This window comes from Bombus pyrosoma, linkage group LG7, assembly GCF_014825855.1.
Source record: "Bombus pyrosoma isolate SC7728 linkage group LG7, ASM1482585v1, whole genome shotgun sequence".
NCBI classification, from domain to species: Eukaryota; Metazoa; Arthropoda; class Insecta; order Hymenoptera; family Apidae; genus Bombus; species Bombus pyrosoma.
Window position 1 is genome coordinate 869,192 of NC_057776.1, and position 22,498 is coordinate 891,689.

The 22,498-nt window shown below is 28.2% G+C and overlaps 2 protein-coding genes across 15 annotated transcripts; one reads left to right on the plus strand and one right to left on the minus strand.

Moving 5' to 3' along the window:
- Positions 1–54: 54 nt before the first annotated feature.
- Positions 55–15,095, minus strand: LOC122568869 (reticulocyte-binding protein 2 homolog a-like). Of its 12 annotated transcripts, none has more exons than XM_043729106.1 (11): positions 14,078–14,425; positions 13,072–13,132; positions 12,846–12,988; positions 12,473–12,712; positions 12,230–12,347; positions 12,006–12,150; positions 11,793–11,880; positions 11,332–11,695; positions 7,572–11,262; positions 6,793–6,828; positions 55–6,186 (listed from the first exon to the last, which is right to left on the minus strand). In XM_043729106.1, exons 4-11 carry the CDS (start codon positions 12,691–12,693, stop codon positions 5,831–5,833), a joined length of 5,019 nt encoding a protein of 1,672 aa, XP_043585041.1. In that variant the 5' UTR covers positions 12,694–12,712; positions 12,846–12,988; positions 13,072–13,132; positions 14,078–14,425; the 3' UTR covers positions 55–5,830. The 12 variants fall into 12 exon arrangements, with proteins under 12 accessions (XP_043585041.1, XP_043585037.1, XP_043585034.1 ...); XM_043729102.1 differs by having other exon boundaries at positions 13,072–13,394; XM_043729099.1 differs by having other exon boundaries at positions 13,072–13,394; positions 13,869–14,425.
- LOC122568878 (WW domain-containing adapter protein with coiled-coil homolog) lies at positions 14,731–22,353 on the plus strand. Of its 3 annotated transcripts, none has more exons than XM_043729135.1 (12): positions 14,731–15,007; positions 15,144–15,177; positions 16,791–17,031; positions 17,909–17,994; positions 18,365–18,445; positions 18,852–19,050; positions 19,251–19,586; positions 19,668–19,891; positions 21,034–21,175; positions 21,266–21,489; positions 21,621–21,748; positions 21,829–22,353. In XM_043729135.1, the coding sequence occupies exons 1-12, from the start codon at positions 14,832–14,834 to the stop codon at positions 21,905–21,907; spliced, it is 1,950 nt and encodes a 649-aa protein (XP_043585070.1). In that variant the 5' UTR covers positions 14,731–14,831; the 3' UTR covers positions 21,908–22,353. The 3 variants fall into 3 exon arrangements, with proteins under 3 accessions (XP_043585070.1, XP_043585071.1, XP_043585072.1); XM_043729136.1 differs by having other exon boundaries at positions 14,748–14,936; XM_043729137.1 differs by lacking the exons at positions 14,731–15,007; positions 15,144–15,177 and adding an exon at positions 15,927–16,058.
- The last annotated feature ends 145 nt before the right edge of the window (positions 22,354–22,498 follow it).

Consider the following 22,498-nt stretch of genomic DNA (forward strand, 5'->3'; position numbering starts at 1 on the left):
TAAAATTCAGTTCTTAAATATTTAAACGAGAATACAATTTTCTATAAAATAGCAAAGATTGTTCACACCTTTGTCAATGTCTACGCAGTATTATTTACGATTTTGGGATACAAAATAATTCGTTATCTTACTTTTATATATATTGCAGGTAAATAATTTTTTATTCTTAATTGAATTCTTCGTTGAATTAAAAAAGTATTTTAATTACATGACGAATATAATATGTGTAAAAGTAATGATCTCGAATAATTTATAATTTACAAACTGACTAAGAATAACTATCATAGTTCTTCACAATTCTATTTAGGCAATCAAATGGAATGACGAATGGTTAAAAGCTTGCATTATTAAGGTTAAATAGTACCATATAATAATGTGACTTAATTTGCTACATATAATACTTACTAAATATAATACTTGCAAACAATACATAAAACAATTTATGTAAAATAAAAATATCTCTTTTACATAAACACACAAAATACAAATCCGCATAAACAATTTTATTTTGTGTTTAATTTTTAACATAAAATACACACTACTTTATTAGAAAAGTAACAGTCAATTACTATTTTAATAATATTTCGAAAATACTAAAAATTAAGTCTTTTTGTATAATTCTTGTACTTTGTGAGGGAAAAAAACAAAAATGAAACGTATTTTTTAATACAAAAGTAACTAATAAATACTAGATATGTTAAATTACTTATATACTATTAGATTACTTGCTTATATAATTTTTATATCTTATAAAAACTAATATATAACTTCAATAGTTGACAATAAATTTCTTCTGAAAAATACTTCTTTTTTATTTTAATTACTCCTACATAAAACTAAGGTGATAAACTTAAAATTTAGTAAGGTTTGTTTCAGAAGTAATCACTATTGTTATGTCAAATAAAATGTTTTTTTATATTTTTCAAGCAATTAACACTAAACCTACCACTATCGATCAATTTGACCGTTCTCAAACTTTTGTACAACTTTCACATATTTAAACATTATCACATCGCCATCAAAATATACAGCTTTTCTTAAAATACGCATACAATGTATTCTTCAGTATTTATTTCTCTCTCTCTCTCTCTCTCTTTTTCCAAGAAATATATGTAGTCTGTCCTACCTACCGTCGCCGGTCTATTTGACCGCTCGAGATAATATAGTATTACTCTCCTAAACTTATACAATCAGTATAAAAGAAAGGCTATCTGAATATGGCATTTCTCTAAAAAAATGACCAAATGGCAAGAAAATGCATTGTCAAGTCGAAATGTTGTAGCTGGCCCCTCCAGGTGTTTTTCAATATTCTGAATCTAACTGGAATAAACGCCTGGGTTTTGCGTAAAGAAACAACGGGAGAAAAAATTTTAAAGCAGGAATTTTTATTCTAGTTAGTTGGAGAACTTGGCGCTGCGTATTAAAAATCGCGGGAAGAAGAAAATGTACCAAAAGCATCAACAAATACAAGTTCGAATTCACATGTATGAAAATCTTGTCAAGTAAAATATTGTAAAGTTTACAAAACTATGAAAATCTGTTCGGGATGCAAAAAATATGTGTGCGGCAAATGTACATTCGAGAACAGAATAATTTGTAAAAAGTGCAGTGAAAACGAGTAGGATTATATATTATTTATATATTTAAAACAATGTGTATTTACGTGTATATAAGGTGTATAGGAATGAAAGAAACTATATAACTACCGTTCAATTTTAATCCTCTTTCTTAGTTTATAATTAAAATTATATAAAAATAAATTTGTACCGTCATTTTATGGAAGTTATTCATATACTAATTCATTGAGCAATAAAAAACAATAACTTTTTTTTAAGGACCGGTCATTTTGACCGGGCACAATAGGAGTGAACGTATAGGAAATGTTGGTAGATTTAGTGTCAATATTTAATATTAAAATTGCCATAAATATTATAAACATATAACATATAAAGATAATGATAAAAACTATCAGCATTAAAAATAAATTGCATACAAGTTGTACTAACAATAAATTCTGATTGTATTTACAGGGACAAGAATTAATTTATAAAATTTTTTAATATAATAGGATGTATAAAATTCAACAAATCAAATTAGAACTAGTTTAAAATTAAAATATCACATGTTACTTTAATATTGTCTCATATTCATTGGTTTCAAGATTACTGTCAACCATAAATTTCCAATAGATAATACTTTTCAAGCAAACCTTACAAAATTGAATATGTAATTAATATTTTTTGATATACATAATATTTATTTTAAAAAAGAATGAACTGCCTAGAATCATACTTCGAACTTTTAGCAATTTAATATACTTTGCTATATTTTTTGCAAATTAAATTAATTAAAAAAGGTATTTGGCATAACATATCTTCTCTAAAAGTTATAATTTTCGTAAAATATTATGTTTAGTATAAAGTAAATAAGAACAAGAGTTTCTTCAAAATTTTAGGAATGGTTAAATGGTAACCTTAAAAACTTTGTTGAAACCTTAGTATGTATTTTGTACATTGAAAAAACTAACATAATAACAAAAAACCTGGCAAGTAAAATTTTAAAAAAGTTCATAATTTAAATATTACTGGAGAGATCATTCAAATGCTTTCTTTTATAAGCTTTGTATCTGAAAGCATACTTTACTGTATTATTTACATTTATGTACATTTATAAATTGGATAGTAAGTTTTCTTATTTCTCCGAATTTATATAATTTTATAAATTAAGAAATATAAAGTCTAATATTTTGCAATGTTGGAAAGATTAACGTAATGCTAATAGTAACTAACATTAAGTAATGGCAATTTTATGCACTGCAATAATTTGTTGCATAAAACTTTATGATTTTTATACACATACATGCACAATCTTGTAGAAAATCTGCATCTCAGTTAATTTTAATATTAATAAATATTGTTTTTAATTAATTCTCATCAAAATATCAAATTGTCTTATACCACAATATGGTACTTTATGCAGCTTGATATAATACATTTAGAATTATTCATTAATGTAAATTATTTCACATACTATATAAGAGTTATAAAACTTTGCTTACAATTATTTTGCATTACAATATTATATTTACATAATTATACACAAAAGTAATTTTTTCATTAAATGATTATAGATATTCTCAATTGAATTAAAATTATTAGCACTATATCAAAATTAAGTAGTCATTGAAATTAGATAAAATGGAGGATAATACTGCTCAATTTTACACACAGGAAATTACAAACACTAAAAGAGTTCTTATCCTTTTAATATGAAACTGCCTGTGTCTAACAGAATACAGGTACGATCTATGATATCTAAACATCCTCCATATTGTTGCTTTGGAATTCTTTGAAAAATTACACTAATATTGATCTTCGATTGTTGTACTATACACTTTTACATTATGCAAATATCTCCCCACAATAATTTATCTTCTCATTTATACAGTATTTATAAGTTTAAGGGACCCTTAAATGATCAATATATACATTATCAATATTTCAGGGTTCTGAGCACGATATTATTATGCATGTAAGGAGATCCTCAGATATTATATGTATATTGTATCCTTTGCGGACGAGTGTCGACATATAGCCGCCCGAATCTGTTCACAGTTCCATACAGTTATTTTGAAGTGGCTGGCGTATGTCTATTTTTCCGAACGATAATCTTATGCGTATTTACGCATGGGTACAGTAAACTAAACAGTATTATGTTTTTGATGAAAGAAAATTGTAGATCTTTAGAAATCTTATCTTCTGTTTAATGTAAACTCGCAATGCAGGATGATGGTCGAGTCAGAACGAATTTCAATCTTTCTATGGCATTGCCAGATGAATCAGAAAGCTTTTTATATAATTTATATATTTTTTAAAATACCCTATACAGGATGCTTAAAAGTTCCAGAAAGAACATGTTCGATAGTGATAATAGTAATGACGAACATTATTTTGAACCTGACAAGATAGAAGATGACGACAGTGCTTCAGACAATGGAAACGAACTCCGTTTAACAAGGAATCGGCTCAGACGTTTCAATATTTCTAATAATAGTGACACTGATGATGAACTAAATATTGATGAAAATAATACAAGTCTCGACAATGAATAACGCAAACATTCAACATGTATATTTTCTCAACTGCGCGCGCCAATACCTCTCGTCCACAGCGACGCTCGCTCGTCGAGCGACCCCGTCCTCAAAGGGTTAATATATGTATATTGATTATTTAAGAATTTCTTTACATGCACAATAATGTTGAGAAGTCTGAAATATTGGCAATATGCACACACACACACACACGCGCGCACGCACGCACGCACACACACGATCACGTAAGGACCCTTTTACGATGCCACAGTCTTATGGAATAATGTACAGTTGATTATTTATATCTCAGAAAAATTTCTTACAATAATGAATTTCCATAATATCGATCATCGACTAACCTTTCTCCATTTGCGTTTTGACTCACCGGACGGACTCCATTCTGAATCAGCATCGGTGTAAGAATAATTTACTTTAGGAACGTTCCATTCTTCCTTCTTTCTTCCTGTAGAGGCGATTATTTCTTCTTTACTCTTTTGTACGTTCCTTCTTACTCCATCAGTTCTCTGTTAAGTCAGTTTAAACGATTAATTTTTTCCGTCGCATGGATGTTTTAACTGTTCTCTGGAGATTCTTGATAATACGATATTATCAGTTTGATACTTTGTCGATCGAAATTGGCATTCTTACACCCACTATCTACAAAGTGTAGCTTCATACATGTGTTGATGTTAACAGTACGCCTCCATGTAGCAGTCACTGTAAAGTAACGTACATTTGTCCAAAAAAAGGAAGCGAATCGTTTTAATGACGGCTGACGTTAACACTGTCAGTAGAGAGGCGTATGTTGCAACTATAAACGGATATAGCGATTTGTGGACAGTGAGCTTTAGTCTTTCTTTCGCGAAATTCTGATGCGAACTGGCAACGTGTACGTCTTTACCATAATTTCTTTCTATCAAATGCAAACTGCAGTAATAATCACCATGCAATTTTTTCTTTTCACAAAAGATAGTTCATATTCGGATTTAACAATTTCATCGGACTTCTTTCGCGTACTGTCTAACGATTTTACAGCAGCAACAATCTATCCTTAGGTATAGCTGAATAACTATCTATTTTTTCAACTGTCATTGGCATTTTTCTGTAAGCTATAGCACGTCTTTTTTAAAAGGGCAATCTATTTTTCGTATCTTCTTTAAATATTCTTTTCTAGTCATACTGTACTTCAAGTGTCTCCAATGTTTTATTTTGTAAAGGAATTTTTCCATTTTACACAATAATTGATAAGGTTTTGGTATTGATGAGTGCACTGGGAAAAAATAGAAATTATTCTGGTACAAAACATATGGATATCCGTCGCCAGACGTATACACTGTTTGCCATGGGCGACAATAAGTAGTGCAATTTAGCAGCAGTACAACCTTTTACATGGGCTACTCAATTTGGCGTGCGAATGAAGGAAAGTTGTACATTAATTTGTAAACTACATAATACTGATGTACAATACATATGATATGACACATATAATTCTATATTGCCAACACAATTTTTATAGATCAATGGTAAAGTGGTTGATGAGTATCTGCCACTTTATGTAAATTATTACATCCTTTCGAATATTATCTGCGATGACACATCAAATACTTCATTAGATACATAGGGCACATCTTTATTAATATGTTTGCGAATATTATTATCGCACTTATCGTCTATTATATACTGCTTCTTAAAGTTTGCACCAATATAAGAAATTCCATTATTTCCAATATTTTCATTCAATCATGTTTCATTAACTGCATTAGAAATATCTTTCTCATTCATAGAAAAAGATTCGAAAATAGATTCTTTAATATTAGTGATGTTTGATGTATTTTCTCTTACATCCTCTTTTATTTTGTTGTAATTACAAATTTCCAATTCTGGTCGCACGCAGAATTCAGTTTGTGCAATATTTGTACATTTTAATGATTTCAATACCATTTGCGATCCAAATTTTTTTTCCATTGTTGAAATTTCGAGTAGTGCACCTGATGATTCCTGTTTCTTCTCGTAATTTAATATTCCTTTAACGGAAGAGGCTTCAACCTTCTCTATTGTTTCAATAGAACTTGTTTCTATTTTATCATTATTTTGCGCTGTAATTAACGTATCATAATTGAAATGCCATTAATAAAAGATAATTACGATAATAATATAATCTTTTCAAGTAATTTTACAATCATAATAAAATAAAATAATTTTTATCGCTTAAAATTGCATAATAATGTTACTAAATTTGCTTTGTTAGAATAATAAAAATATGTATCATTTTTAATCAAAGTATATATAATCATATAATAACAATTTTTGTGATATTAAGAGTAACTAACATAATCATTGTAATTATTGTTACATATTATTATGTGGTCATTATCATTTATAATTTTATGATGCGTATCTTATTTTCAATTAAAAATATGTAATATTCTGTAGTTATGAAAAATTTATTTTATCTAAAGAAACTGCATGTATTTATAAATAGTGTATATATTATTTCTTTGTTTAATCAGTTTAGAGAGCTTAATATAAATTTTGTTCTATTACTACAAAATCATACATACTTTAATAAAATAATATAAAACAAAAAATGTTGTGCATCTACCATTTCCTTATAAAATGAAATGAACTTTTGGGACAACCTAATATTTGTTTTTGTTGGGAATAACTTATTTTCAAAATTTGTTTACATTTCATTGACTCACCTATTATATTCTTCGATTTATTTGTATACATCACACCTATAAACAAAAACATAATTTAATGTAATATAATGCATATTTATAAAAAATATTATAACATTACATTTATAAAAATGAATAACTACTAATATTATATTAAAATTTTACATAAACTTTAAAAATATGAAATAAACTTACCTCTGAATAATATTACTTCTTAAAGATAATACATTTATGTAAATATATTATAGTTCATTATATTCTAATAAGGTGGATGAAAAATATGTAAATACATATATCACATTACCATTTTTTCACTTAGGAAAATATTATAGATACCAGAAAATTTATAGCTATAAATATGAATCTTGAGTTACAAATTACCACAAACTTTATTCTTCTTTATGCTTATAATTGCATTTTTGTTTATACAAAGAATTTTAATTATGATGAATTTATGAAACACTAAAAGTACTAAAATATCTTCCAATGTTGATCTTCCATGTGCAAAATTATTAATTTTGTCTTTGTTTCGAAATTTAATATGTAAATATTAAAATAAGTATGATGACTTTTATTTGAAAGAACTATCATTATATGTTCTTAATACTCCTATTGGATACGTATATAAGATGTAAAATATATATATAAATTTTCTTATATAATACAATCATTTTATGATAGTATTTAGCTATAAGACATTTTATTTATTTATTCAAAATAATATTCAATAACTATATTGAAAATGGACTCATATTTCAAGGAAAAAGGCAAATTGCCAAAGATATCAAACGTATAGTTACCTTTCTTTGTAGAAACATAATGCTTTCTTCGCATTTTTTGCTGATTTACAGAACTAACATTTGTATTTGTGTTTACAGTTGATGAAAATTTTGAAGTTAATTTTCTTTTCTTCAAAGGTATATCTTCATCTAAAATTGCTTGTTCTTTAATAGAATTTGATGGCTGTACATTTATATTCTGTGATGTCCACTTAGCAGACTTTATATTATTTGAAAATTCAGTTATGTCTTTATCTGTTATAAAATTTGCTTTTGTAATATTAGTATCAATGTTCATATTTCTTTTTGATATTTTGAAATGGGATTTATCTTCAGTTGCATATGATTTTTCTGGTACATTTAACATTCTTGAATCTTCCGAGATATTATCTTCCATGATGCACTGGAGATTTTGTAATTTAGAATCTTCCTTGTAGATTGAATTCACCATAGAATCTTCATGAAAATTTAATACTATTTGTTGCTTCTGTTGAGACATACGCTTCGATTGTTGAACATTTGTACAGTTTAGTTGTTTCTTTCCATTTTTAGGTGATGTTTCACAATATGACATGTGAAATGTTGATAGTGATGATTCACATGTATTTTGCACATCTTGATAATCCAAAGGATTAACAATAGTAATTTGTGAACATCTTAAACTCAATTCATTCTGATTAGATTGAACAATAGATGAAAATAATTGCTTTTCTTTTTTCTTTATTTTAATTTTCTTTTTATATTTTAATACCTGTTTAGGTGATCTGGATTGTGGATGACCACTAATTTCTGTTCTACATTTCATAATATGATTTTGTTTTTCTTCACAATTGTATTGCATGTTTTCCTGAGAATTTTTTTGTCTTAAAGAAGTTTCATCTGTTTGTTCAATGCACTGCAGTGTTGTATCATTATTACATGATATTAAATCTGTGGAAGACAATAAATCACAAGAATCTGAAGATTCTTTTATTACTAAAGGACTAGTTTCAAGTTCTACACATGTATACTTCTGTAATGAATGAATATCATTCTCTTGTTGATTTAATATATAATTCATAGATTCATCTGATGGAATGTTGTTGGAAATACAAATTTCAGGTAAATCTTCATTTTTTATATCACTGAATGATTGGGTTTGATTAATAGTATCTTCCTTTTGAAAAATATAAAATGTTTCTTTAAGACTACCAACATTAAACTTATCAGTAGGACTAGAAAGACTGCATTTAGGGAACGATTCTTTCTCTTCAGAAAGTATGCTATCTGAATTGACTAAATTAATTGATTGACCAGAGAATGAAGGTGTACTCTTAGTTACTGGAAGAAATTCAAGCACTTCTTCTCTACTTGTGTTCACTTCAAATCCAATCATATCCATGCTATTATTAACAGAATGATTTTGATTACTACACAATTCCTTATCCTCTTGTGAAAGTATATTTTCTAAATCATTTTTTTCAGCTGTCTTTTCTTCAAAAGTTTTCTCAATCAACCGAGGATTAACTGCTTGTATATTTGAATATATAAAATTATTTGAAGGAGAGTCCATATTTGTTAAATAAAAATCAAATAAAAAATTTAATATTCCAGTTCTTCCAAAGCTGCCTTCAGATAATAATGTTTGAGAATCTTCTGCATCTGACAATATGTACTTTTCTTCCATTTCATTAGTATGCAAATGTTCAGGCTGTGAAAAAAATTCTGTAATGCAATTTAATACACTATCCGAATTATCATAGATTAATGGTGATTTTAAATCTCCCCAAATTTTTTGTTCGTCTTCAATAGTTTCTTGTTCATCGCCACTCAGAATACTATCAAAAATAGTGATATTTTCAAATTCCTCTATGGAACGTGATTCTTCTGTATTAGCTTCTTGTGACAAATTTTGTAACGTAGATTCCCAATGCATATCTTGATTTGATTCTTTAGTATTTTCCAGATTATGTGTAAAAGATATGTCACAAGTTTGATTATTTGTTAGTACATTAATTTTAAGTTGATCCGTGTCTTGTATATTATTTTTTAGAATTTCAAGATTTTCATTTTCTTTCTTAATAGGTTGTTCAAATTCGGATTTTATATGATTACAGATGAGGTTTGAAGATGGTTTGCTTCCAGAAAAAATATTATTTTTTCCATAAGAATGATATTCTTTTGATTGAGGAGTTGATTTATGAAATTCATTTAAAAAATGAAGATTTTGACAGTTACATACATTCAATAAGTCCTTTTTTCCATATAGTTCCAAAATTTTACTAAGTTTTTCTGTATTTGTTAATGAATTAATATTTTGTATCCAATCTGATGATGACGACGACAACGATGACGATGATGATGATGATTCTGCACACTGGTTTCCCAAAACTGTAGTAGATACAGTACATATGTCCATTTTATTTAAACATTCTAGGCGCTGTTTTTCTGCATAAATGGTCATAATATGTTCACCAATACGATTTAAAACGTCCATACATTTGTCAAGATCACTTAGCATACACATTATATTTTTGTCACAAATTGTTGTTTTATCGATGGTATTATTATCTATTGTATTATGTGTTACATCTTCGTTCTTTATTGTATTAAATATACTATTGTTATGATAGGAGAAAGGTTTTACCTCAATCTTCTTACAGCATCCTGTACATTCATGAATTTCCTGAACAATGTTCTTTTTCATGGTCTCTACCACTTGTGAATTATGACCACTCATAGATCGTAAATTATGTAAATGATCATCATTTTGTACATAAGCAGATTCAGTTTGGCAATATGTATTTTCTTCTATCACATTACAATCTGTATTTATTGGCAATTGTTGTTTTATAGATTGTACATTTGTAATATTATTTTGGCACTCGCTTGACAAGAATATTGCCTTTATGGAACTTTCTGGCTGAGAAAACAATTCTTTACCCTGAGTATCTATTTCATTAGATTCATTAGCTGTGTTTCTAAAAGAAAAACTATGTTCAGGAGACATATTTTCATCCCTACTTTCTCTCAGTAGATTTAATATGGCATTTGATTCTTTAGTATTTTGTCCCACAGTGCTTAGAAATTTCAGTAAATATAGAATTTTACTGCATTGCACATCAGTTTGTTTTATTGATGAAGTACATGTATCACACCACCTATGTTGAAACATACATTTCAATTCAGTATTTCTCTTATCGAATATACGATTAAGTATATTTTCCAAATTATCAATATTATTTCGAACTGATTTTTGTTCAGTTGAAGTACAACTTGCTGTACTTTCACTAACTTTATTGTCTAAAATTGGTAAATCTCCTAGAAGAATGTTGTTAGAACAATTTTTAAAGTTATCTGCACTACAAACATCTGCAATTTCTATTTGATCTCTATATTTTATTTCATCAATTTGTTTTTGCACTTTATATTTTTTCTTTGCCATTTTTAACCACTCTAAATTTTTTTGACACCTTTTCTTCTTTTTCTTTTTGTCAATTCCTAATTCATCTTCATCAGCTAAATTAATTAAAATTACCTCTCCAGGTTTCAATTTCGATATTTTTTTATACTTCTCAAATTTGTTTCTTTTTCTTGGTGGAGAAAGTTGTTGATTGCTAATTTTACTGTTTTTCATGTTCTCTTCAAAAGAATAATTATTTTCTAAGTTATCTATATGACTTTTCTTCAATTCACAACTTGAAAAAAATTTGTGTACATCATATGACAAATTCTAAAAGAAAATAAAAAATAAGAATTAAGTTATATAAACATTGCAAATATTATTTAATAAAAAATTTACCTGTGATAATTGGAAATTCAGCTCGGAAGTTCTTGTTAAGGGGGTTTCTTTAAATTCAGCAAACATTGTTTCTTCAAATACTAAAAAATTGTTGCATGCAGTTTTTAAGTCAAATGCATTTGGTTGCAGTAGCCAAATAGTCTCATTTTCAAGCCCTGTGGGTGCTTTAGGTATGATGTTTAATAATTCGTCACGCATTTTTGGAATATATGGACCTAATATCGTTAGAGCCTTCTTATTCAATTGCCTTTTTTCTTCAACAGTTTCTTTTATCCTTTTCCATACTTTTAAAACAAGCAAATATCTGACATAATCTACATCTGTCAAAGAATCTACATTCTTTGTAAAATTAGCAAAACTTTTCCTGGTATAAAAAGAATAGTTTATATTACATAAAAAGATATTTCTATACTACATTTATTTTTAGACTAAGAAGCAAAGAATATAAAATATTTACGTACATAAATATAAGGTCACAAACTTTTGCATATTTTTTAGTAGCAAACTTTAGTTTAAGCAGCACTCTGAAAATATGCTTTTCTGAATTACCTGAAACAAAAGTAAATATTACTTTCTAATGTTATTTGTGTCTTATAAGTATGAAAAATGACAGTCCATCTTTTATTATATTCTACTGGTGTAATATATTTTATATTATACCTTTTTTAACTTACTTAAATATATCCATAATGCTGAAAGAAGTTTTGAAGCAAGTTTAGAAGAATCCATAGAGTGCTTAGAAGTTTTGAGTTCTATATCTATATATATTCCCAATATCACTGACATCTCACTTAAATATAAGTTGCAATCGCTAACATGCTATTAAAAACATTCATCAGTAAATTACTAGTATGTTGTCGCTTTTATTAAATTCATAATTAATTATTTCTAACAATACCTCTTTAATATCATTCCAGTAAAGATGAAAAAATATTAGTGTGTTACGTAGATGAGTTTTTAATTTTATCATATCTAATGTCTTTTCACAATATGTATTTATACTGGTTAAAATATTTCTGAAATACAAAATATTGATCAATTAGTTTTAAACCGTGAATTATAATGCAATTATATATTTTAATGTAAATAATTTTGTTATTATTCTTTCTTTTAATTTCAGAAAAAAAGACAATAATCTTACTGTGTGTAAAGGAAAAGTAAATGTTTTAACAATTGGTAACTTCTATGTCCCACAGATGAACACATTATTTTATTAAATTTGCTGAGCCATGGAAATATATTTTCAGATGATTTAACATCAATGAGGCTATTATCCTCATGTTCTTGATTTTCATATTTTTTTGAGACATTGATAGGACTATTGCATATCCATATTAAATCTATCTCATCCTTTTCATCCATTATTATTTCTTTCTCTAAACTATATAAATATTCAATAAAATAAAAATATATAACTTTTTGAAAATATATGATGTTTTTATCATTAAATAACATTCAATTAAGATTACAGAATGTTATTGCTTGATACGTTTATTTCTTCTTTCTTTTCCTACCTCTCATGATATATTAGAATGATAATATTTGTTAGTTAATGAATTATCGTTTAATAAATTGTCAATCAAGGTAAAAGAACTGCTTATATTCGTGTCCTGTGTAGAATGAGCCATAATTTTCATTAAAAATAATCTTATTAAACCTAAAAAAAAAAACAACATGATTATGTGTATATAATGTATTATAATATATACAAAGGTCACAAAAGAAAAACGTGATAAGTACATTTTTGTTAAATTTTTGGCTTTAATGTTACTCTGTGATTAAATAGGAGTGTTTTAACATCCTATAATGAAAAACAAAAACAATCTGTCGGATCGAAAGATGCTAGTATTTGAAAAATAGCTGATAAGTTGACAAAATTGTGTGAAAACCAAAGTCATAATTATTAAGACAAGCAATATTTCTCTTTGATATTATAATATTATAATGAGCAGTATCTTAAAAATTTTTAAATGTAAGAAAATGTTTTATTCCGAAATCAAATAAAAGGACAATCTTGGTAACACAGGATTGATTGACATTGTAGTGAATTTAAGACTCCTTTGCTGCAAAAAAATAGGAAATTTAACTTATCATATTTTTTCCTGTAGTCATCATATATCGTAATAATTTAATTAATATTTTGACGAAATATTTCGATGAACAAAATGATTTCTACATGACATGTTTATTAACTATTTGTTAACTAAAATTGATTTGTTAATTATGAGTCGAAGAATTATTACATACTTTTTGCGCTATACATAGAACAAGCGTGTGCTATAACAACGAAACCAAATAAAACAAAATCGAGCTACTCACAGTCAGCAATAATCGTACACGTGTTGTAACATAATATTTAATATAGTCGAAACATCGGTACGATTCATAATACAATTACGTATTGACGTTTACGTATTTGACATGTCATGCAGAAAATTTAAAAGAATAACAGTCAATAATCAACAATGAGAGGCCGCAAGTTTCTTTTAACATGAATTTGTTTTTAGAAGCACATAAAAAATGCAGAGACTCAATACCCCCACTTCCATCAGTCACACTGTGTTACATCGTTTACTACACATACACGCAACAAAATGAAACTAAACGGGCATAGCCGTCACTTTCATTTCCTCGCAAATAAGCGAACTCATAGTTTCAGTTTTTCGCATTTGCAACAGCACAGCCGTACACGAAAGTAAATTTATTGCGATCTGCGCCGCCTGTTGTTGGTGTACTCGAAACTTACAATTCTTTGAAAATCGAGTAAAACGCAGCGCCTGGCGTCGATGCTAGATCAACGCCGTCGTTGTCGTAACATTCAGATCGTCGCTACGGAGGTTGCAGATACAGGTACGGTCGCACCCATCAAGGAACCCTTGTATATCGTACAAAATAACCTTTCTTTTACTTATCATTGCTAGTGAAATACCATGTATTTTATCCAAATTTCATAAATTCTTTTTTCTCCAAATGTTAAAGTAGATTCAATTTTTCGAAATCATAATCGTGTCTCTGATTATCATTGTAAAATTTAGTGTTACTTAAATTCAACATTTCTCTATGTTTACATATATAATGAGTATACATTTCTTCAAAATGAATTATTATTTATATGTATTATTGAAAAAATAAATAAAGTAATATGATTATATAATTTTATATATTCCTATCATAATACCACATGCATGTTTCACAAATCCATCTGCAAACAAAAACTACGTCTCTTCTATTAAATATAAAATTGTATCACTCTGTCGCAAATAATGTCAATCCAATTGACAAAAGAATTTCGTAAAATGGCTCACGCTGTCACGTGAGTTTCATTCAAATCGGCCGTAAAAGTTCAGTATATACGGTCCTGAGAAGAGAAGTTGCACACCGAAGCGCAGACGTTACTCGAACTTTTCGGCTATAATAACCGCTAGCGGCCGATCACGTATGTGACATGGCGTCCGGGTAGAAAGAAAGTTGACTGTTAAATAAGCGTTAATGTTGTTTTTATGACATTGACCGACCGAAAAGGGAACATCCGAGGCCGCGAATTTCCCACAGACACCGGCATTGATGGTAATGCATGCGAGGAAACCACAAAGGATCAGCGATGGGTAGGGTACCGACGTCAAATACCCAATCCTGACACAACCAACCTCTACTCACCTCACCTCTCATCTACAAAGTCCGTCCATCCGACCCACTCGATATTACTACTACCGCTATTCGTGGGAGAGATTCCTCGATGGAAATATCATTTTCCATCCTGGAATGCCCACTGTCTAGCGATTTTATTCACTATTTGTTTTCTATGGTTTCAGGTACTTCGAAAAGCACCAGGCCCATCCCTATCAGGTAAATATCATTCGAGCAATTGGTGTCGGGGGTTTAGGAGTGGGGTAATTCGTTCACAGTGCGATTGTACGCACGATTTTACCGCGATTCTGTTCATTCTCGTATCAAATAAAACAATTCACTCATTTCATTCGCGCTTTTTTCTTTAGATAATTACGTGATCAACTGTGTCAGTAGCTCTTTCATATTTCTTACGTTATCTTTCTTTCCCTAATAGTCCGTTGTTAACTAAATTACAATTAGTAAAGATTAGTTGTAAAGATTGTGTTATAATATTCGAATGTACGATATTTTCTTTTCTTCTAGCATTTCTAATATTTCTCGTGCAATTTGCCCGCCTATTTTGTCCCTTTCATGTAGTGCAAGTATCGCTTAGTTTGTGTGTGTTGATGATGTATATGTTATATATACACATATATTTACACATATATATGCATATATATATATATTCTTGCTTTAGATTCCCGTAATTGAGTGTCAAAGTAATTTCGTTTGTATAGTTTTATAAGAGACTGTAGACGCGAATTGTAAATCATATATTGCGAAAAATATCGGTTCTCTTCTCTATAGGAGTTTAGTCAATTTTATACGTTCCAAGTTCGATACTTTGAAATTGTATAAGTGAACTTGGTTATTGTTTATTTTTTATTCGAAAAGTCTTAAAATTTCATCTTATAAATGTAAAAACAGATTGAATTATTAAATTATACATACTCTTTGAGTGTATGTAACCCTTTTATGCATAAATTAATTTTTCTTCTTTTATATTTTTGATTATATATCAAAAATATTAAAGCAGATGTAACGGAAAGTCTGACATTTTCTTCAAGTGCTGTGCAAAAACTTCAATTATATATTGTCCTTGAAGTATTCATTCAATTGTTAGTATTATTAAAAATGCACTAATGCACTAATTCTATACACGTTTCAGTATATTTTTGCAATTTATATTCAATATCGCAAAAATAGTGCGCAAATTGATGTAATTTTGTTGCTTTTGATAAAAGATAAAAATTTTACTTAATCTTGTAAACATAACCTCACTTTTAGAAAATCAATAATTCATTCTTCTACATTATGCAGATTACTAATAGTACATTGGAAGTGTTGCATGTATATATTAATTAAAGATTTTTCTACAATACATTATTTGCAACGATTGTTTTTTAGTAAAAGTAATAAACAATTTCACAATATTTCAGTTATGCTTAATTCATTCATTTTTTCTTCATATAGGCTGTAAAAATAGTATTGGACTATTCTTTAATAAAAAATACGATGTATTGTTAAATATTTTCTGTGTAGAATTGGAATTTAATATGATAAACAGTTTTGTATACAATAGTTTTTTGCAGGATAGTTGTTATATCATAACAACATATTTTTGATATTTTTCATAATTGCTAACAATAAAGAATATAATAAGAAGTATATGAAAGTTTTTATGATCATTATCAAATGTTAAACTTTATTTTTTATATTTTTAAGAGACAGGAGGTACACATATAGTGTAATAGTAAATAAATTAACATTTGTGAAATTAATCTGTCAAGAAAAAGTAATTTATTGAAAATTTGATTTAATCATATTTGATATTTAATATTTTCACACAGAACGCAAAATATAACAGTTCTAAGGGTGGATACTCATCATCAACAACATCATCAGATAGTCGTTACGAGGGACGTATGCGAGATTCCCCAAATGGCAACTCTTATAGTCCAGCAGGGGGCTTGGGTATGGGCATGGGAACAGATAGAGACAGTCCTCGCAGCTACACATCCAAGCCCCTATACAAGAAGGAGAGAGAAAACAGAGACTACAAGTTATCCTCCTCTAGGGACAAGTACTCGGGTAAATAACATTTAAATATTTTTTACATTTTTCAGAATTATCATACTTTAAAATAATATTCAAAACATATGATACGTTAAAGATGTATTCAAAAAGCTTAATAGAGATTTGTCAAATATTTATATTGTGAAAAATTTGGTAAATGTAATTTTATTCTATGTTAAATAATAATACAGTCATTTTTGCTATAACCTGTTGATGCCATTCGTAAAGCATGAGAATTATGTTACAAGTAAGTTTTAAGATAATACAATATCTTGTAAGTTCTTGAAATATATGATAAAATAAAAATACATTTAAAAAATATCAATAAAAGAGCATCATATTTAAGAGTAGTAAAATAAGATTTGATATTTATAAAAATATGTATATATTATGTATCATATTTACTACTTGTAATTAATAATATTTATGTTACAACGAATGTATATGAATCTGGATTTTAAAGGTTAATACCAAGATTAAGTGATATGAACATGATATATTTTTACTTAAAATTTACTTTAATTATCTTTATAGTGTTGTTTTAAATAATGTTTTAGCAAATTAATATTCTATTATTGTTATGAGATGTAAAACACATAAAGAAAAACTATATATGTATAAAGAAGAATAAATGTGTAAGAAAATGAGCAGTAAAAGAGATGTTATATATTTAACTATATTTCATATATTCATTAAGAATAATAAGTGAAATATTGCTTTTATTTCAATGCCTTTTAAATTATATTTTTTAAAATTATGAAATCTGTGTTATAGCAAAATCGGCTGTATAATTTCTTTGAGAATTAAAGTTTTATTCCTTCTTTCTTCAGTATAAAAACAGGGTTGTGTCTTAACATTTTCAGCTGTAACATGCTTACTTGCATATGTGTAGATTGTGCACGATCCCCAAAAGACAAGAGAAGCCGTGAGAGCAGAGATTCAGAACACAGGACCAACCATGATAGGAGTAGTGGAGAGGTAAGAATATTATCATTTATTATCTAATTAATTTTTAGATTTGAGTAATATTAAATATTAACTCTTTAATATAAATATGATTTTCGATATTTTCTAAATGTTTGATTATCATATGGTAATTAAAAATATAATTTATTTGAACTTCATAAATATAGAATTATTTACATATAATGAGTACATTGAATTTTCCCTTAATATTGCATTCAAAATTTTTTTGCACATTTACATAGTAGTTGGAGTGTGGAATATTTTGAATATGGTTGTAGCTCCAATTTGTCTAAATGGCTTATATTTTATACAAGTTGCATACTTTTGAGATATAATATTATATAGAAATATATTACTGATATATATTTGCTTATTTTTACAGATTTTACATCCTATAAAATTATCATCGAATTCATCAAGAGAGTCATCATCTCAGAGAAAACCATCACATAATTCCTGTCAGGTCAGTATAAAATGTACTTCATATGATTGTTACTAAAACGATGTACATATAAATCAAAAGATAGTTAGAAATAGTTTGAGAGAGTATAATAGAGGTGAAAAGAATATATTTATTGAACAATTTGGATTAAATATATTATATATATATTTTACACATATTTGATGTGATAAACAATACAAAAATTTAATGATAAATTATTAACATTTAAATGAATATTATTAAATTGTTATGTATAATGCATCATCTCAAAAGTTAAAAAATTGTCAAATATTGAAGTTCAATGGGGGTACACAGGATCAACATCATGGACAAATGTAATTTCAACTTTTCGAACAAGTTTTGGAATTCATATGAATATTTTCCATCGATTCAATCGTTTCCGGAAATTTTAGAACAGTCTGTTTAGGACAAACGTGGTGATGAGCGAGGAGGTGCAATGGAACGTTCGGCCAGGTTTGGTGATTGGTCAGAACATATGAGTTCTTCGGGCAAGAAGTATTATTACAACTGCAAAACAGAAGTTTCTCAGTGGGAAAAACCACGGGAATGGATTAGTCGAACAGAAAACCGACAACGTCAGTCCAATGATTATTCTTCTAGGTCAAGTACGTCTAACAATATTATATCGCTAAATAAATTTCTTCAATTCGAACACGATTTTTTGCTTACTGTTAGCATCTTTCTTTACAAAAATACAATTTCTCATATTTTAATGATTATGATTTGTTGTTTCGTTATAAGTATATTTATTATATTTAACATTAAAGGAATTGTTCAGTATAGAATTTCATTTTTTTGCTCGTAGGTCATGATAAACATTCCAACTCGCGGTCAAATAGTAGCAGTGTGCGAGATGGTAAATCATCGCGTCAGTCCGACAAACGAGAATATTGGAGCTCATGCAGTGGAAGTGGTGGTGGTAGTAGTAGAGAAGATGTTTCTATTAGGGAAAGGGAAAGGGAAAAAGAACGGGAAAGAGAACGAGAACGCGAAAGAGATCGAGAACCGAGGGAAGAAGCGGGAGTGGAGCGTCAAGCACAAGATATGGATATATCTCCAGGTGATTCTACTCCAACCTCCGAACCTCTGACATCTTGTACCCACGATCCACTGCCTCAAGGTCCTGTTTTGTTAGCCACTGGTATGTTCTATTCAAACAGTACAATAATGAAAAGTGAAAGAAATAGGAAGATTATATTAATAGATTGATAATTGATTACAGCGTTACCTCGGTTAACATCACATCCACCATCTACACCACAAACACCTGGAAAGCTGAATTCACCAACACAACAAGGAAACAGTAATGCTCCAGGACCACCGGTTTCATTAGCAAATCTTCCAAGGCTTTTGTCTCAAATCACAGGCAATAAGGAACAACCCGACATTACACCACAGAAGGCATTACAAACACTTCAAACAGCTGCTATTCTATTGTCTAGACAAGTAAGTTTATGTTTACATGTTTAAATTCTTATTCTTTTTTAAGTTAATGACAATTATTTTTTTTCAATTAATATAACATAATTGACATAACATTTTAATTAACATAACGATATTACGTTCCATTCATAAATATTGTATTAAAAATCTATTTACGTATTTTAATTTGATTCTACTTCCAAATCTTCTTAATTAAAAAATTTTTATGTATTTTAAAATAATTGATGATATTTTTTGTATTATGAAAAATTATCATACACGCGCGCGCGCGCGCGTGTGTGTATGATAATTAAATAAATATATATATGTATGCATAGTAATAGAAGAAGGTCTAACTGAAGATACCTGAAAATGCTAGTTATTAATCATAAATTAATATTTCTGTATCTTTTTCTTGAAAATTATACATTTTCTATATAATTAAATATTTAGTTTCCTTTTTTTCAAAGTTATACAAAATTGCTTTTCAAGATTGGCATTTAAACTCTCATAAACTTTTATTACAATTTAAATTTTAAGATATACAGGGTATTTCATTTAACTGGAAATGGTAGAATATCTCACAAGAGATTAAACTTATCAAAAAAAAATATTTTAGCAAAATTTATTTGGTTTGAAAGGGGACATCATATGACTTTATCTTTTTAAATAGAACTATATATTTCTTAATACATTAATCGATCCATCTTAGCATTTCCTATGAAAAAATATTAACCTATTTATGTCGAAAAACTATTAGTGTTTGTAGATATTTTAACTGTTATTTGTCGTACGAAAGACAGGGAAAGACTTGAAGTGACATTCTTCTATTTATGTTATTTTTGTCTTTCATACGGTGCGGTCTGCAAAAATACAATTTCCATCATATGATGCCCCCCTTTGAACCAAACAACTTTAGTTGAAACATTTTTCTGATAACATTAATCCCTCGTAAGATATTCTATCGTTTCAAGTTAAACAAAACATCTTGTATGTAAAAGTACTCTAATTTTTTACTAATTTGTGTCGTTAAATTGATAATAATGTATCTTTATATTATGTAATTTTAATTGATTTATTTTAGTTGTTTTAGTCTTTCAAATAAGAAGCTTTACACATAAGAAATGCGATAATTGTTAAAATTATTCGATTATGTTTTTATGTAGCAGTCAGCTAGTGGTGACCGAAATAATAGTGGAAATGACGTAATGGTTCCACTAAAGGTTGATACAAGTGGTAATGTTACAAATGAGGGACCACCTACTCCCACACATTCGGAAACCCAGGATTGTATCGATGCTCGAAAATGTATGTTGATAATCAGTAAATTAATTTGTATTTAATAAAATAATAGTAATCGTAATAATTAATAATCGCCTACTTGTTTTCCTTTCATAGTAACAAGTCCTGGGGCGACGAATTCTGGAGTACAAGGTTTAAGCTCATTGCAAAATCTTAGTACATTAGGTTCCCTTGGAAATTTAAGTAATACAGGTTTACAAGCATTGTCTAGAGTACAGCCTCCTTTAACACCTTCCTTAACACCATCACTTGCTAATCACTATCGGGAAGATTTAACGCAACACGTGCGTGCCTTTCCTGCTGATATTCTTGAAAAACAGGTATATGATGTATATATAATTATTTTGAAAATTACATATTTTAAAAATTATATATTATAATGAATTATTGAACAATATATTGAATATCAGTTGAACAATATATTGAACAATATTTGGGTAATTGTTTTTAGGCACAGAAGCTTAGTGAAGAAGCACACACAATGGGAAGTTTGCAGTGTACAAGAGTGTCGGCAGAGTTAAAGACGGCACGATCGATAGTGAGGCTGACAGAAATTCAAGCAACGTTACAGGAACAAAGGTATATATCATTATATTAAAATCATATAAAAAAAAATAATTATATTAAATTAAATCAATTGATCTTTTTTAACATTCTAGGATATTATTTCTCCGTCAACAAATTCAAACATTGGAGGAGCTAAAATCCCAAAATTCCTTCATGTCTGACGATTCTTAGTGTAAGAAACTTTATAAGTAATTATAATTACAATCTATAATTGATTCATGCAAAAATAAAACATAATTATTAATATTCTCATTAATATTGAATAATTAAGATTGTACCTAAATTATAATATCATGATAGAAATGATAAAGATAGTAATGAATATGGGCTGCCCAGAGAGGATTGGCTGTTCCATCAGATAGTGAGTCATATTACAACTGATTAGGAAACCCACCTCTCTAGGAAGCACAGGAGGCCTATCCACACGCAGACACAACACACTAAGCAAATAGAAAATGAATCTATTCTATCAGTTCATTGCAAACTATTGAATTGTCCACATCGTCTTGTATTACCTATGTTATACGTGTCAATGTTTCATATCCCAAGATTAAGCGGCATTTTAACTAGTTGAAACATTTTTGTTGTAAATCTCGGAATAAAATTCGTGCCAGAAATTTTAATTCAATTCTTTATCGCCATTGTCTTACCTAATTCCCATATGTATAAGAGGAAGTAGATTTGCTCTGTAATTATAGCAATCTTTTTTCCTATTTAAAATTTGTCCTTAATATATTAATGTTAAAAGAAAAATAATTATAT